The 17,969-nt window shown below is 39.9% G+C and overlaps 1 protein-coding gene across 3 annotated transcripts; it reads left to right on the top strand.

The window, feature by feature from the left end:
* The first annotated feature begins 3,270 nt into the window (after positions 1-3,270).
* Positions 3,271-16,693, top strand: MATCAP1 (microtubule associated tyrosine carboxypeptidase 1). Of its 3 annotated transcripts, none has more exons than XM_075282256.1 (7): positions 3,271-3,410; positions 9,745-10,314; positions 11,735-11,878; positions 12,467-12,599; positions 13,951-14,256; positions 15,071-15,168; positions 16,437-16,693. In XM_075282256.1, exons 2-7 carry the CDS (start codon positions 9,802-9,804, stop codon positions 16,599-16,601), a joined length of 1,359 nt encoding a protein of 452 aa, XP_075138357.1. In that variant the 5' UTR covers positions 3,271-3,410; positions 9,745-9,801; the 3' UTR covers positions 16,602-16,693. The 3 variants fall into 3 exon arrangements, with proteins under 3 accessions (XP_075138357.1, XP_075138356.1, XP_075138355.1); XM_075282255.1 differs by lacking the exon at positions 3,271-3,410 and adding an exon at positions 9,427-9,524; XM_075282254.1 differs by lacking the exon at positions 3,271-3,410 and adding an exon at positions 9,427-9,538.
* Positions 16,694-17,969: the final 1,276 nt, after the last annotated feature.

Genomic DNA, 17,969 nt, shown 5'->3' with positions numbered 1-17,969 from the left:
ACCTTTATTTTTCAAGACTTCTGAAGATCGCACTGGCCTGCTGGGTATCCGCTTCTAGGCCAAGTCCTGGGTCAGTGCTTGATATCTATCACAATTTCTGTGTTTTTGTTTGTCTACCTGCTTTTTGAGCCACTTAGGGGTTGTTCACACTACTGTTAGTAGTGTCCCATGAGAGCATCTGTTACAAAATGTTAACAGATTGTTAAATATCTTGTATTTGCCGGTGAGACTTGTATCCACTGTTAAATATCCGTACCTAGCCTTGAAATTGTGGGATAGACTTGTGTCACGTGTTGAAGGCCTTATCCACGATAGGAAGAAGTCAGCTTGTTATAAAACAGTGTAGAGGTTTATTAATATCTTGAAGGAAAACACAGGAACAGGGAAAATGTCCAAATAACACAAATATCAGTCAATTGTCAATAGCTTACATCTTCAGAGAAGTTAAATCATCTGGATATCTTGTAGTTACAGCTTGGTTCATGCTTGTCATCTGGTTGGTGGACTTGGGATATTCACGACATCTTGTCCAGGATGACAGAGAGGGATGGCAGACAGACCTGCCATAGATTCCCCATGGATCCCCCTCATGGATGACGACCACGACGTGTGTGTCTGTCACTCATTTATATTCATGAGAGTGGGTGTTACCTTCCATGTTACAGCTATGTAGGGAGATTTCTAAAATGGTGTACTCTAACCGCACCCATGTACCCAAAATACAACAGATATGATGTCAGTAGAGTGTTAACCCCATGTCTGCTAGAGAATATTGTAAATATATAATATTTAACATTTCCCCCTTTTGAGAGTGAAATATCTGTTTGAACTCTCAAGATATACCATACAACAATATTCATACAATTAGATTATATCTTCTTTCTTCTTTGCTGGAACTTAATTTTCATTGATTGTCCATGTAACAATAATTTCATCAATTTGCAATACATTTTGACATTAATAAATGTTATGTTATGTTATGGTAAACTGTGATCAAAGATGAAAACAATTTGATCCACTATCTAACCTACACCTGATGAAGGCTCTTCTTTCATCGTCTGGTCTTCTGGTCATCTCTTTTTCCGTCATAATAGAAGGCTTATTACCACAAATGTAGTTCTTGACTTAAAGTCCTTTAGATTTCCTCCGTGTTGTGCAGATATTATAACATTGTCCATTAAAGTTCATATTGAGAAGATATTGATATAACAACAAAGTCCATATGTTTCACTTCACCAAGACATAGACTGTAGAGGAGTTTCCTTTGGTAATTCCCTTGACCACCTGTCACTGTACAATCATGTGACACTTCTGGAGCAATACTGCAAAAGCAAGGCAAGTGTGAATTCTGACATCATCCCTGCTGCTTGTCAGTAAGGTTCAGTCCTGGAATCTCAGTCTCTTGGATACACAATTTCTGTGTTCGGGTTCTATCATTCACAACCCTTTTGCTCACCAAACAACTTGAAGTCTTGAAATAGAGAGGATTCCACCAAACATTGATGAGGACGTCTTTATATCTGTCCAATCATCAGCTGATCAAAGGTTCCAACCTCCAGTAATAATTTTTAAACACAGTCCTTGGCATAAGCTTAAGCATATAGCATCATACCTTCAGATTTTGTCTTTTCCCGCACATCTTCTTCTTGTAACTGTTAAAGTCTTTTTATTAACATTTGATATCAAACTTTATCATAATCTTGGACTTGATTGAAGATAAGTTTTCTTTCCCTAATAACTAAGCCAAATTAGGCAATTGACTAAACTATAATATCACAGTGTACCATACCACTCATTTATATATCATACTTCTCTTTATATTGTATCAATATTTATATTTGACTTATAAAATATTGATATTCAATACATTTATCAAACTATCTGATAATAGTACTTTGGATACAATAATCTATATAAACATCATATATCAACATATATATATCTTTATATCTATATGTATGAATATGTATGTGTACTTTACTTGTGATGACAAATTGCAACATGACTTTGAAATATAATGTGATCTCATTAATTACCATTCTATAGACAATCACTATATTTATTCTTTAGTTAGAACTTTTCACCAATTATACTAAACATATATTCCTATATGAATGTGTTATCATACTTATCATACATTTTCTAAAGTTTAGTCACTTTATTTACCTTTTTTAATAAGAAATAATTTTATTTTGAACATTACTTTATTAAATATCATTGTGTTCTTTATCTGAGACACAATATTAACCCTTTATTCATAAAAACTTATGTGACTAAAGTTTCCTCTTAACACCTCGTCTCTTCACAGACTCCTGTGACCTTTTTCACCTTTCAGATACCTCCAATACCAAGAATAGAGACAAGACTTAACACACTTGACTCTGCTAAGACACAAATGTAAAAATACATTATTTTTAAACTTAACTGTATATATTCTTGTGTACTGGCTGTATGTGAACACCATATATATGAAATAAGTATATAAATCATAAACATTTCAAAATATGTCACATCCTATAATCAGAAGTGTAAAGAATAAACCAGAGACTATCATTCTTGATATCCCATATACCTCTCCCTTCATGAAGATGATTAGCGTATCTCATTTGCATATAAGACATTTATGTTTTCCCGATGTTTGTAGATGTTGATGTGTGTAAGTGTATGCAAGTGTGTGCGTACATGTAAGAATACATAATCAATAATAATATAATAAAACAATACTGGCTATAGCTAACTAGATTTTCCCACCATAACTAATATATTTATTATCCCATGATCCAATTACCCCAATAAGCCTTTATTATTTGTCAGGTTTGAACAAATATATTGAAAAGCTATCTATATCTTAGTCAAAAGCTTCTTCTTTTGCTACAAAATATTCACAAACTAAAATAACCTTCACCCTAGTGCAGCTGTCACCTTTTCCTCAGCTCATGTGACTTAAACACTTGGTATAAACATATGAGGTTCCTTTCAATGGATTTCACATATATTTGCTAATTTCCCAATTTAATATAGAGGATCATATAAGATAAAAAATAGAAAGAAATAGAAAATAGTAGAAAAAGAAAATAGACAGTAGAAAGAAAATAGACGTCTCTTTGTTGGATATATTTTCCTTTTTTCCTTGTTGGATGCATCCTGATTTTCTTAGGCCTATTTGTGATGTCACAGATCTGTTGTATACACCAGTCGACTCGACACATAACACTTAACACTTATACTGACCAGCCCATCAGGGTCACAGGTCACAATGTGTTGCTGTCAATCAACTGACCACATGAACGAACACTTAATTCACAGTAAGAGCTCCATGCCTAGTTGCATGCCTTTAAACAAAATGGATTATAACTTGAAAATCCTAAAAACATGGACTTTACATGAAACTATTGAAAAACATGCTTGAGGTAAGTTAGAACTTCTATCACTTTATCATGCATTGTTATTAGTCACACCATGTGAATTTGTTTACTCATTAATCGTTAGACACTCCATGCATTCTTTTAGCTAGAAGAAAGAATGATGAATGAATGGACATCACTGATTGAACTGATCCATTTTTCCATATATCTATATCTGAAGAGAAAAAAATAGATAAACTTTAGCAAAAAAACTAATTAATACAATAATGATTTTAACCAATGGAAAAGTTTAATAACTTTATGGATTCCTAATACTATTTGATCATATTCATATATTGTACATATATTCATATACATGTCATATATTCATATATTGTATATAACATGCTCCTTCTCTCTCTGCATCTAGAGAGTGGACTATGACGAAAATCTGTCACCACACATGAGACTCTCCTCCTGTGTGTATATATATATACTGTATATAATAATATGATCCATAGTATTATTCACAATAGCATAATTAGGATTATTTATAAACATCATCACATAATCATGTGGATTATACCTGATCATTGGACTTCTCCTCATATAAAAGGGATTTCTCTTTATATAGCCAAATAGTACGTAAGTAAAACTCAGTAGACAGTCATTCCTTCAGAGATACTTTTAAATTCGACCCCTGACCTCCTTTCAGATATATATTTTTAAGTTAAACCCATGAACTTCCTGTCAACACGTCCATCCATAATAGCCTCGCCAGGTCATGAGAGAATGCCAAGCTTGCCCTTTTCCTAAGAATATAAGACAGGTCAGATGCCATTGGGTTACTGAAAAGATCTGACATTTTGGAGACAACTGGTACATTCCCAGATACAATCTTTTGACTATCAATAGATTTGGTTGGCTGCAATTCTTTAATTTCAGTTAATACTGGAATTTCAATTTGTGGACTTTCCTGCATGGCATATGGTTTATATGCAACATGTAATTTCCTACGTTTCTCATAGATTTTGTCACTTTGGCCAATACCTTTCCTCCTACAAATAGGGGACACTATAACCGGATTTAACAGATGCCTTTTAATAGGCTTTGCTTTTTTCTTTGGACATACTCGGTTTGCATTTGCCATTTGTCTCTCATGTGTTCTGGCCACGTCCAATAAACTAGCAGCTTCAAATAAAGTCTTCTTATCTGACGCACTGGCAAGGGTGACTGCATCCAAGAATTTGAACTTTTTAACAAAACTTTTCACCATAGATGAAGAGTTCACCTTTGGAATGACAGTTTTGTATGTCCTTTCAAATTTAGACATGAATGCAAATGTACATTCTTTTCTGCCAATCTTTATCTCATTCAGTATGTCAGATGTTGGCATGCTGTCACCTCTAGTGCACCAGATTAGTTTCTTTAATCTCTCCACATCACTGTCTTTTAACCATTCATCTGACTCATTATCATAAGACATTTTTGCAGACAAACGTTCTGTAAAATCAATAGGAAGCCATAATTTAAACATTTTGTTTTTTTGTTCATTAGATAGATCAAATTTCTCTGCATGGCTTTCAAAAATTTCTGAGTTTCTACACACATGGATCTTTACATCATATGTGGGAATGGCTTTACTCAGATTCATCAAATATTCCTGAGATTTTAATTTCAATTTAGTTTCTTGTATCATTTGTTCCTCACCATCTATGGCCATTACTGCCACATGGTGCTCTTTATCAACATATTGAGATTTCTCATCTGTCTGAACAGATTTATGCATACTATTACTTAATTTCTTTTCTGTTACCATGTCATTAAAAATCTTTACCAAAGAAGCTATATTCCTAAATACCTGCTTCTCCTTTGTAGAACAAATTCTATTTTCAATCTTAGAATTTGCCTGCTCACATTGTGTATACAAATCTTGCCATATACTCGCTAAATTGTCACTAGACACAATTTTAAACTCAACGTTACACTTTTTAGACAATGACTCTAATTTTTCCATACTTTAAAAGTAAAATCTTTACTCACCACTGTAGAAAGCTTCACCTTTAGCTTGTCCTTGGAACAGCTGGTCCCTGTCATCAGAACGTCTCAGTACGTCTGGCACTTGTGGTCCTTCTGTATTTCCTCACAGGCTTTCCTCACACAGGCTTCCGTATCATATAACACGTACAACAGTCATCTGTATCTCACCAATATAAGTTCTTTTTCGAAGTCTTCCTGAATCTTGCAATTCATACAACTTGCAAAATACTCCTCTCTTCCCCCTTAATTGCAAGTGAACGGAACAAGAAAAACAGGAAAAAACCAACCCTGGCTGGCTCGCCACTGTTAAATATCTTGTATTTGCCGGTGAGACTTGTATCCACTGTTAAATATCCGTACCTAGCCTTGAAATTGTGGGATAGACTTGTGTCACGTGTTGAAGGCCTTATCCACGATAGGAAGAAGTCAGCTTGTTATAAAACAGTGTAGAGGTTTATTAATATCTTGAAGGAAAACACAGGAACAGGGAAAATGTCCAAATAACACAAATATCAGTCAATTGTCAATAGCTTACATCTTCAGAGAAGTTAAATCATCTGGATATCTTGTAGTTACAGCTTGGTTCATGCTTGTCATCTGGTTGGTGGACTTGGGATATTCACGACATCTTGTCCAGGATGACAGAGAGGGATGGCAGACAGACCTGCCATAGATTCCCCATGGATCCCCCTCATGGATGACGACCACGACGTGTGTGTCTGTCACTCATTTATATTCATGAGAGTGGGTGTTACCTTCCATGTTACAGCTATGTAGGGAGATTTCTAAAATGGTGTACTCTAACCGCACCCATGTACCCAAAATACAACAGATATGATGTCAGTAGAGTGTTAACCCCATGTCTGCTAGAGAATATTGTAAATATATAATATTTAACACAGATACTAACAGATTTATCATTATTAGAGATGAGCGAACACTGTTTGGATCAGCCGATCCGAACAGCACGCTCCCATAGAAATGAATGGAAGCACCTGTGACGCCGGCCGGCCGTCGGCAAAGTCAGCGTCACAGGTGCTTCCATTCATTTCTATGGGAGCGTGCTGTTCGGATCGGCTGATCCGAACAGTGTTCACTCATCTCTACTCATTATTTCATTAAAAAAACAAAAAACAAAACAAAACCATGGTTTTCAATGGAATTGATCAGTTATCCATGAATGTTTTCACCAAATCCATCAAGTGTCCACCTTTTTTTAGCGGACATAATAATGCGGGGTCCATTCAAGATAACAGACTTATGATGGAAGTTAAGCATCCGTTATTATTTAATATTAATGTCTATAGCTAATAGACTGTAATGGACGGATGTTTGTTATTAGTATAAATGGATTAGTTAAAAAATAACATCAGTTAGTGTACATTATGAGAGGCGTTGGACGTACCTCGATAAGCAAGGATAGTTGGCAGGTCATCCTCATGGTGTCCTCTTTAAAAGTACTTCCCAGAACAAATTTGGTTCTCCATCGAATCAAACAATTCTTTCTTTTGGTTTCACCCCTATATTTTAAGGTCTGTAATGCCTTAGGCACTGTCCTCTATGTGTGGCGGTCCGGCTCTCATGCCCGACACTACTGGTTGGCTATCCATAGGATTGCACAATGATGTTTTGGACAGTCTTACCCATTTCTGGAATCCACTTTTCTCCTCAACCCTCTAATTTGAAATACTCCCAGTTTGTTTCTCCAGTATGTTTTATTATTTGTCCAGATTCACATCATCTCCAACTGAAGAAAATAATTTCTATCAGTGGCTGAGGTTGTGCGACAGGTTGACACCGTTATGTTTCATGAGAAGTTCAGTTCCACTATTTTTGACACCCACTTAATCTTTGACAAGATTTGGGCATCAGGTCTTGCATACCGGGCCTCCCATACTGTCTCCAGCTTTAATCTGGTGTCTGTATTGAGTCCTTACTCCCCACTTGCACATTCTTGGTTGTCATATTTGCTCTTGTCCATTGTAGTGCTACTTATTTCCCCTCCTGATTTAGGTTGATTTTTATACTTGCTCTTATTTCTCCCGTTTGCCCGTTGCTTCCTTGTAACTTACCACTTGTTCTACGATATTCTCTTCTGATATCTGACACATACTTTATACAGATGTATTTATTTTTTTACTGTTTTTGATTTATACGCTGTTTACAATATCTTTTATTCTATTGTAGTTCAATACATAGCTTTGAAACTAAGAAAGGTGTCAGACATCCAATGGTAGTGTGAACACCCCCTTAGTTGTCACTTTTGCATTGTGACCTGGTGCTCTGTCATGCTGGAAAAAACATTATTCACCATCAAATTGCTCCTAGATAGTTAGGAGAAGTTGCTCTTGAAGGATGTTTAGATACATGGCATGGTTTTTTTTAGGCAAAATTGTGAGGAAGGCCCACTCCCTTGGATGACAACTAACCCCACACATGAATCCTGGATCCTTTACTGTTGGCATGAGTGTTGGAACTCACCTTTTTGGGACACCAGTTAATCACGTTAACGTGGTTAACAAATTTTGAACTTTTTTATTATAATCCATTTTGTTATCCTTTGTGTGTAGGTATTTTTCTTTCATTTTATTAGTATAGGGGCCTCTGTGGGACATTATACTGCATGGAAGTTCTACTATGGAAAAATATACTGTATGGAGGCTGCTATAGGAGATTAATTTGTGTGAGGAGATTACTACATAATTTGGGGCACAGATTTAGGGATAGTAGCAGAATGACAGGAATGATAGAAATGTGAGGAACCTTGGACATAAGAGTAGCAAACTTTGTAGAAACAGCTGGTGGATGCAAGAAACATCATAGCACATGGAGAAGGTAAGGAAAGAGAACATCTACAATCTAAGGAAATGTCACTGGATGTGATAGGGATAGATTTTCTTTGTGATCTCTATGACTGCATATAAGAAAGCTGCCACAAGGATCTTTGCCATGACCGCAGACAAAGCTGCACTTTACACTTTATGAACAGCCCATGGTGGCAGAAGACCCAAATGGAAAGACTTAACTTACTAATATATATATATATATATATATATATATATATATATATATATATATAAAAACCTCAACACACTTTTAGTGGAAATAATAAGCTCAATGATTTATTATAGGGTTACTAATAAATCAGAAATAATTTTAAGCAATAAATTAAAGGGAATCTATCATTTGCAATAGGCATTTGTAATGAAATATATCTTTGAATAGCCTTTAGAAAGATTATTCCAGGGATACCTTTTATTCTATTGTTGGCGTTTCTGAATTATCCTGGATTTAGTGATATGCAAGTTAGCCACCATGGAGCAGCGGAAGCCTTCTAACGGCTGCTTGAGCAACCCATCATCATCAACCGCCTTCCCCTTCATACTGGCTCCCTCTTTACACAGGACCCCTCCTCCTATAGTTCTCCACTGCTTCCAGAGGGCGGTGAGAAGGGGAAGGATGCTGACCGGGCTATATAGGCACGGCATTTTTTTTTTTTTTTACAGCAACCCTAAGTCTTGCAAGGAAGGTTCTCACACCTGCATCAATTCTTTTATTCCTTAATTTGTGCAAATACTAAAGTAAAAATAATATATAGGTTTTTTTCTTTTCTGCATGGAATATAACCTTAGAGCCTGCGGGATAATAGGCATTCATAGATGACAGACCTGGAGTTCAGTGTGAGGCTGCTGACTGCCATAGTAGCCCATCAGCATTACATGATGGTGTTGGCGGGTGATACTGGGGTACAGTGGAAGCCTCTGCTCTCCCTCCCTCTGTTAACTATAAAGATGCAATGGCTCTCAGTACCCAATGTGCTAATGGCTAGTGCCAATGCCTGCTATTGCCCCAGTAACGCCGCCGGCACTGACAGCTTATATGCCCCGGCCCCGGAGTCTCACAGACCAGGATACATCCAGCGTGACTGTTGTGCTACCCGACAACCTATCCTGCTGTCCCGCAAGTTGTCGCTTACATACGTTGATATTACGTCACTGGCCTAGCTCCTCCCACCAGTGCCAGCCGGTGCTCCGCCCTCTAAGTCAAAGACAGCTGGAAGTAACGGGCGGGCCGGATATCACGTGTCTCCTCCGTACCGGCTATTGTTCTGAGTCACGTGGGGTAACCGGTACCGGAAAGGTATGCTGTTAAAGGTAACTACTATATGGGGTCATTAGCATACGGGCAGTCATGTTCCTATGAAACAGGGGTGTGGTGTGTTTGCAGGCTCCCTGTCATATTAGTCAGGCATGTGACATGTATATAGGTGATGGGCAGTTGAGCACTGAGGCGAGTACATAATCTTGGCTGATCTGAGGACTCTGACCCATAAGATCTTCATGAATGTCTCTCCTTCCAGGTGATGCCGGGGCACAGGTTTCCATCTTCTACCTTGTGGTACCTCTGACAGGAGAGAATGGTGGTGGATGCTGCACCCCAGGCCTATAACACAATGTCGTTTACCTCTCTCAAGAACAATGATGCGCGGCCCAAGAAGAAGACCACACAGATGAATGGCTTCCACGTCTACTCTCAACCTGGCCCAAGCAGGGGTCTGAGTAGGAGCCTGTCGTCTGGTCCGGTGGCCCAGCGGCGGCTCTCCGGTTGTTCCATGTACATGGGCACATGCAGCTGGATGCGTCGCAGTGAGAGCACCTGCACCCTCAACAGCAGCAGCGGCAGCTCTCGGGGTAGAATGCGTCCTGCTGGGTCTCTGCCATCCATCAGTAAAGCTGCGGTTTCTGACAACAAGGCTGTTAAAAGGACATCCTGCCTCCTTGTCGCTCTTCGACCCACAAATGTGGAACAGGAACGTGAGAAATTCTTTCTCTCCAACTATAACTACAACCCACAGTTTCAGTATCAGGAACCGATGTCGCTCAGTGTGCTGGAGAAGTACAGTCAGGCGTCCAACCAGTTTGTGGTTCAGGTAGGTAACTCATCGTGCCGAGCAGGCCAGTCTTTGGTAGGGGCCCCACTGGTCGAAAACGCCATGATTTGCCCGCGGCTTTTTACAGTACTTGCAAAGTGGATGGGATTCATGCGAATCCCATGTCCACTTTGCGGAAAAAAATCGCAGTGCAGACACGGTTTTGAAAATGGCAGCATGTCAATTATACCTACAGAAACACCGACGACTTTCCCATAGATAATAATGGTAACAGAAAGTCCATGGAGAAAAACTTTATGAGCTTTCTGTTCAAAGCACTGCGGGAAGAACCACAATGCAATCACGTTGTTCCAACAGCGCTTTAGCCCTGCGTTTCCAGCCCGTGGGGCCTTAGCCTCACTGTAAATCCTAAATTTAATAATAAACTTGTATATAGAATAGGCTTGTACAAGCTACCACTCCTAACCATAATGTTTAGATTCTTCTCGCTATTCCATACCCCCAAGGAGATAAATGGGAGAGGTGGCTGATGAAGTTTCCATAACTTGTATGTTTCTGTAACCCCAATAAACTACAATGGAGATGACTGTACTTCTGCATGGCTCTGCTCTCAGGAATACCAAATGTGGGGTAGAGGACTCCATTCTTTAGATAAGTGAAAGTTCTAGAAGTGGATCTGCCACCTATGGGGAATATGCTGTTGATGGGAATTCCACTTTACTTTTTTTTTTTTTTTTTTTGTGCTGCTTATAAGTGGTCTCGCCAACTGAACAAATGGTCTTGCACCCCTGGTATCAATGTTTTCCGAAATGCTACAATACTCCTTTTGCCCACTGTCCAGATTTTGGAACAACAGACCAAAGGTGACCATACACATTACATGTGTGTATTTGCTGAACTCACCTATTTCGATGAGCTTGTCCAGCCGTCTGATTGGTAATGGAGGTGTTGCCTCATGCCTTGGATGTCCGATCCTGTTGTCCCCAGAGCGGACACTCCTGGCATCGGCTTTCACTTCTCTACACATGCATTGCTCAGACAGGTCGAGCATATGTATTTGTAAAAGAAAGTCAGAAAAGATAGTTGTCATTTGATTGACAACTACTGAAAGTGTATGAAAGTTATCACGCCATAATGCTGCACCAAACGTGATATCCTGTTATCACTATAGGTGTTGTAAAGTCCGGTTACACTTCTGCTTCTGGATTTGGGATAAGCAGGATAATGGAAAAGGGAGGGCACAACAATGCAGTATCATACAGGTATACAACCTTCCATGTAGAACCTCAGTGACCCTTTCTACTGGTTTTGGGCCTTCTGTTTTGCCTTTATTGAAGTTGTATTAAGTAGGTTTCTGAATAGTCATGTTTTTTGAGCTTCAGTTTAGGAGAAGTCCAATATTAAACTGAATTAATAGTTCTGTGCCTGGCCATGTGACTTGTCCATCTCGACTGTGCAGGCGCTGAGAATACTCAACACTGTTTTAAATAAATATGGAAGTTATGAAAACTTTGAATCAATGACTGGAGGAAATTTGCTCAGCAAGTGTCAGATCTGGTCGTGTTGTCGGAGGTACATGCAAAAAGAGAGCTGCAGTGGTGAGGTGAGTGCTTGAATGTGAAAATATGGCAAAGTAAGATGACCGAAAAAAGAATTAGAGCTGTAGGATGATGTAGAAGACTGCTAAGAATGGAAGACAGCTGTAAGGTAATAGTGTTACATGAGGAGGTGACACATGCAAGCAAAGCTATATGGTGATGAAGGGTTACATAAGATTGCAGAGTGAGGGTTAAGATTTGACCAAGAGGTAGGATGGTGGAGAGGTTGGGGGTTACATGAAGAGATTAAACAGGGATCTGGGGAATAATGGAGTTACATAGAAATGTAATTCAGGAGGAGAGCTTCTGGGTAAGGGTGACACATACACAAGGAGGGCTGTAGGATGATGAAGAGTTATATAGAGAGGTAACCCTTAAATAAGTGCTGTCAGAGCTGTACGGTGAAGGGCAGACATATTAGCAGCTCTGTATTTGCAGTCTTTCCCTATCTTGCACTGCATGCTGTCCCCAACTCTTTGCTTTTCTCTGCTTCTTGTATGGACTCCTCCTTCTTTCATGTTGTTTTCATGGCTTCTTTGCTATCACTCTTTGGGTTTCCATTTTTCTTTCTCCTTTTCTTTGGTGTTGTCTAGGTGGTGGTCCAGCTTACGGAAGACTTACTGTCTCAGGCAGTCATGACAAATGAGAACAGCCGCCCTACACTAACCATCAACTTACTAGGTGCGCGACAGCACTGGCTGGAGGGGATGCTGCGGCACGAGATAGGTAGGCACATACTGTGCAATCTGTGTGGAGTATCTAGTGGTAATGGGTCCACTCTGCATCGGTATAAAAATAAATAAATAAAATGTCACTATCACTAAATGGTCAACTGTGATCTTAGCAGATATCTCTTACATCCGAGAGGAAGGCCAAATAGCCCATTTGTGAAGCTGTAGTCCCTATTTTTGCCTATACCTCTGTGGACATTCTTCCGTGGACCATGACCTTCAGGGGCTCCTGCTTGCTTTGTTCTGTGAGCAGATTCCTTGATAGCACAATCCTGTACAGCGCCTGCAGGAGAATCCATGTGCCCATGTCTGTTATTTGCACTTTATGAGAGGGACAGGGTTAATGCTCCGGACCTTAACTACCAAAAAGGCTAAGCAGCTGCTTCGTAATGCATAGGAAAACCTAGTTTAAAAGTTCTGTTTTCGTTCACAGTCCGCACCCTATGTTTGTCCTCATGATGCCAGAATCTGCAGGTTTGTAGAGTATGTGGAACAGGAGAGGCTGTGTTGTGGTAGAGCTTCGTCTATTACCCCAATAATATGAGGTCATGAGAATCTTTTCTTCGCTGCATGTTTCTTTTCTTTGTAATAACATTGTTTTATGCCCACAAATGGGATTTGTGAAGTAGCCTTGGGAGGTCCGAGCTACTAGTTAGACAGTTTTGCCTCTAGAGGACTTTCTTGCAACACCCTGCATACCACTACTGCAGTGCAAGCTGAGCAAGGTTCTCTGCAGGTTCCCTGCTCATGGGCAGTTCCTGTCCAGAAAATAAGGTCAGTCCATAAGTCATATTTCCTGGAAAACTACTGCTTTCAGAGTCCCAGACTTGTATTATCATAGTAATCTATAATTCAGTATTGTAGTCTCTGGACACCACAGTCTCGAAGAAATATCCAACATACAAACTGTATTTTCCAGACCGTACACTGCCTGTGTTCAGGGACCATTAGGGTTCATCTAGAAGTGAGTGATGCATGTCAGATTGTAAAACCGACACAGCACATGTACTGAACACACGACACAATAGTGGGTTCAGTATTGCAATTCACAAGTGCAATTTTCTGCAGTGACCTTCGCAGGACGCTACTTTGGTTGAATTCTTATACTACATTCACATTCAAGCCAATAGGTCAGTGAAAAATGAAAATACTAAAAAAAAACAAAAAAAAACCTTTTTTTTTCCTGACCGACATGAAAAACTGATAAAAACTGATGTCTTTTGGATAGGAAACCACGGGCAAATGGATTGCAGACTCAGAAAACTGATTCAACACCATTTTTTCCCTGTCTCAACACAGATGAGTTTGCTATCATTCATCTGAATACAACCTTACTCTCTCTCCAGGGACACATTATTTGCGAGGCGTTAATGATGCTCACCAGTCCTGGCATGGTTCAGAGAATCGGAAAGAGTATGGATTGAAACCAGCAAATCCCACAGAGGAAGGCCTGGCCAGCCTGCACAGCGTTCTCTTCCGGAAACACCCATACCTGTGGCGGGCTGCCCTTCTTTACTACACCATCAGTCATGCAGCAACCTGCAGCTTCTCGGCCTTGTTTAATGACCTGCAGCAGTTTGTAGAGGACCCTGCTGTGCGGTGGGAATACTGTGTGCGTGCCAAGAGGGGCCAGAAGGACACAGGACAACCAGGCAAGTCATAATTTATCCAAGGGTCAGGATACAGTTAGGAAATTACAGCTTGGTACAAGGCTTATGTACGTTAAATGGTGCCTATAACTTTATATTTAGTCCTGCAATAAGGCATAAATGAATCTATGTAGCCCAAATGTTCCCTGAAGCCTGCTTGTAAATGAAGCGCCAGTACACTTAGGTGACTGGTGCTCCTTGGACTTCAGTGGAACTGCACTGCACAGGGAATAGATGTCTGTAAAGGCACAGCCCCTTTAAGAACGCAGCAAAATCTGCATCAATAAAAGCTGAGTTTTCACACTGTGGGGCCTCAGCCTTTGACAACTGTGACATATCCTGCATATTGCCCTAAAACTTCAAGGCGGCAAATACCCATTTAAGGCTGAGGCTTCACATTGTGGAAACAGCTTTTTAATGTTGCAGATTTTGTTGCGTTTTTTTTAGTTAGCCAAAGCTAGGAATGGATTGAGCAGAAGGGAGAATTATAAGCACTTCCTATATATTTCCCAGTTCTTTTTGTAGCAATTCTTGGCTTTGGCTCAAAAAAACCACAACAAAATCTCCAACAAAAAAAGCTGCTTTTCTGCAACGTGGGGCCTCAGCCTTAAGCCAAATCCACAAACACTTCCTAAACAGAGAGCAAGCATAAGAAAATGTTTTGAGTAAAATATGGATGACAGAAGTGTAAATAAGGCATATTACCAAGTATGAATGGAGACTAGTGATAGTGCCAGTGTCTGGTATATACAATACATGGATCCAAAGTTTCCCAAATGACAGGGTAATATGATATGTATTGCTTTATCTCCTTTAGGCTGCTTCAGTAAAGATCAAGTCTACCTAGATGGCATCATACGCATCTTGCGTCATCGTCACACCATTGACTTCCATATGCTGACTTCTTTAGGAAAGGTAATACTCCTGAACATTACTAACTTCAGCCAGAGAAATGGCAAAAAAAACAGTTAGGGTGCATTCACACTGAGGAAAATGGTGAGGAATTTGGTGTGGAATTTCAGCGCTGAAAAAAAGCCTCCTGTTGACTTCAATGGGTTCCTTTTTCTGCCAGCAAGAAGCGAGATGCTCATTCTTTAGGCCAATTCGCCTTGCGATTCAGCCTGAAGACACTCCCTACTCCTGACTCGGCCCATTCATTGGGCCTAATCCAGATATGAGTGCGCAAATGGATGCCAAAAGTGCACTGCATCAGCATTCAGTTGGGGCTACCCATTTTTTGGTCCGGAACCTGAGGCGGCCTCCGCCTCGGGTTCCGGACCAAAAAACCCCGCATGAACTCACCCTTAGGCTGCGTTCACACGGAGTTTTTTGGTCAGGAAACTGACACAAATTCCTCCTCCAAAAAACGCCTCACCATACAGTCCTTCACACGGAGTTTACGCTCCATCATTCAGACACGTATACATGACTGCACATTGAAATCAATAGGAGGCTTTTTAACCCATTGATTTCAATGTGTAGCGTGTGCAACTTGGCACACATTGAAGTGAATGGGATCTGTTTTGAAGCGCTCGTATATACGGAGCGGAGCGTAAACTCTGTATGAAGACTCCGTAAGGGCTAGTTCACACGTGGGCAAAGGGGAGTTTTTTGACAGCGGATTTCGCTTCAAAATCAGCCCCTTTACAATGGAGCCCTTTGTGAACAGCTAGCTTTTTTTTTCCGCTAGTTTTTTTTTTTCTGCTAGCTTTTTTTAAGCTAGCAGAAAAAAGAAGCGACATGACCTTTCTTCAGGCGTTTTCCGCCTGAAGAAAGCAATAGAAGTGAATGGGAGGCAAAAACCGCGGGGTTTTTTTCCACGCGGTTTTTTGCAAAAAAACGCTAGCAGTTTTTTCAGCCCATTCACTTTTATGGGAGGGGAAAACAGCCTGGCTTTTTTTGGAAGCGGTTTTTACAAAAAAAAGCTCCAAAAAAAGCTTGGCAAGGTCAAAAAAAAGCTTCCTAATTAGGAAGCGGTTTTTTTCAGGACCAAAATAAGCCAGGAGGTTTTTACGTGTGAACTAGCCCTTAGGCTGAGTTCACACAGTTTTTTTGGTCAGGAATCTGCCTCAAAATCAGCTTCCAAAAAAGCCTCCCAATAGAACTCTGATCAAAAAAACTCCGTGTGAGCTCAGCCTTATTAAGGCTCTGGGTAGGGGTTACTGACTTTGCCTGTCCTCTAGGTCGCCTTTGAGGATGTGGAGCGACTTCGTCCTTTTGCTCAACTAGAGAACACTCGTCTTCCTCACTTCATGCGGGACATGGAGAAGTATTACCACCATCTGAATCACATCATGGAGATGAACCAGTTGAGTGATGAGGAGCTTCAGAGCCTTTTGCCAGACTGAGATCCAGATGGATTTTGCCTGCTCTTTCTATATTTATTAACGGGAAGTTGGGGGGGGGGTTCTTTGGAGGACTAAACCTTTTATATATTGAATCACACACGCCTCATGTTTTATATTCTTACTTTTTTTTTAAATTCAGTTTTAGTCTGGTGAAACCTAAAAAGAAGTCTTGGGGTAAACTGTGCTGCGCTGTCTACAACATCAGGACCTTGATAATGCGTCAATTTCTGTATTGTGACTCCAGGATTGCCCAAATATTATGCTATCAGTTTCTTAAAAGGTGAAGTTTTTTTCATGTACTTGGCTGATTTTTGACTGATCATTGAGCTGGCCTTGGAAGATTTATTGATGGGCATTGGTATACACATGCCATAAAGAAAATGGGGGTGATTTTTGTTTAAAGCAAAATGCAGAATTTTGGTGTATTTTGCACCAAAAAAACCCCCAAAAACCTGGCTAGCATGCTGTGAGTCACATTCATCATGTATTTTAGACTGTTTAGACATGTTTATGTCTTGACCGAAAAGGATGTGTAGCCTCATGGGAAAGGCCATGGCCTAACTTGTGGCTCTGTGCAACAAATATAGGAGGTGTAAATTTAGACTAGACAGTCTGAGAATACAAAAGATTTATCAAACCGCATCAGACACTGATTAATCTGATGCAGTTTAAGGGCTCGTGCACACGGAGTTAACGTGAGTACATTTTAGCATAATACACGTGTATAGAATACACGTGTTAAAATAACACACATTTACTTCAATGAAATTTTTTACAAGTGTAAAAAACATGTCGCGTTTATTGACGCGTTTTTTACATGTGTAAAAATTTTAATTGAAGTAAATGGGAGTGTTATTTTAACACGTGTATTATGCTAAAATGCACTCGCGTTAACTTGGTGTACACGAGCCCTAACATTGTCTAGTCTGAGTTTGCATTGTCTAGCTTAAAGACAGTATTAGTAAATCTGAGCCAATGTGTTCAGGTAACATGTCGGCTCACACAAAAATCAAGTCCAGTAATACATTTTATTTATTTATTTTTTTTAAACTAGGGCTAGGTTCACATCTGCACTTTCTCTTCCTCATGTTCGCTGGGGGCCCTGAACGCTGGAGAGCCTAACTTCCAAAACAGCGGTTCCCTGTCGTCCCTACCAGCGGCACAATGTGGGGTATTTCGTGCCCCTGTGTGCTGGTAGGACAGGCGGAATTTTAATTAGCCATGTATTAATTTCACATGGCTTGTTCCCTTTAAGAGGGCACAGATACCTCCCCCCTGTGCGTTTTTTTCTGTCCTGTGTAAAGGATCGGACAGGTGGGGAGGACTCTGTGTCCTCCTAAAGAGAAAGAGTAAGAAGAAGTTTCAGGT

Source organism: Leptodactylus fuscus, chromosome 7 (genome assembly GCF_031893055.1).
Source record: "Leptodactylus fuscus isolate aLepFus1 chromosome 7, aLepFus1.hap2, whole genome shotgun sequence".
NCBI lineage: Eukaryota > Metazoa > Chordata > Amphibia > Anura > Leptodactylidae > Leptodactylus > Leptodactylus fuscus.
Note: the sequence above shows the minus strand (reverse complement) of the source record. Positions and strands in the feature narration are given on the sequence as shown.

Bases quoted from the DNA above. Each gene is read 5' to 3' on its own strand.
- MATCAP1 (XM_075282256.1), top strand. From the start codon at position 9,802: ATGGTGGTGGATGCTGCACCCCAGGCCTATAACACAATGTCGTTTACC. The intron at 10,315-11,734 runs GTAGGTAACTCA...TCGACTGTGCAG, and splicing joins CCAACCAGTTTGTGGTTCAG to GCGCTGAGAATACTCAACAC. The intron at 12,600-13,950 runs GTAGGCACATAC...CTCTCTCTCCAG, and splicing joins GATGCTGCGGCACGAGATAG to GGACACATTATTTGCGAGGC.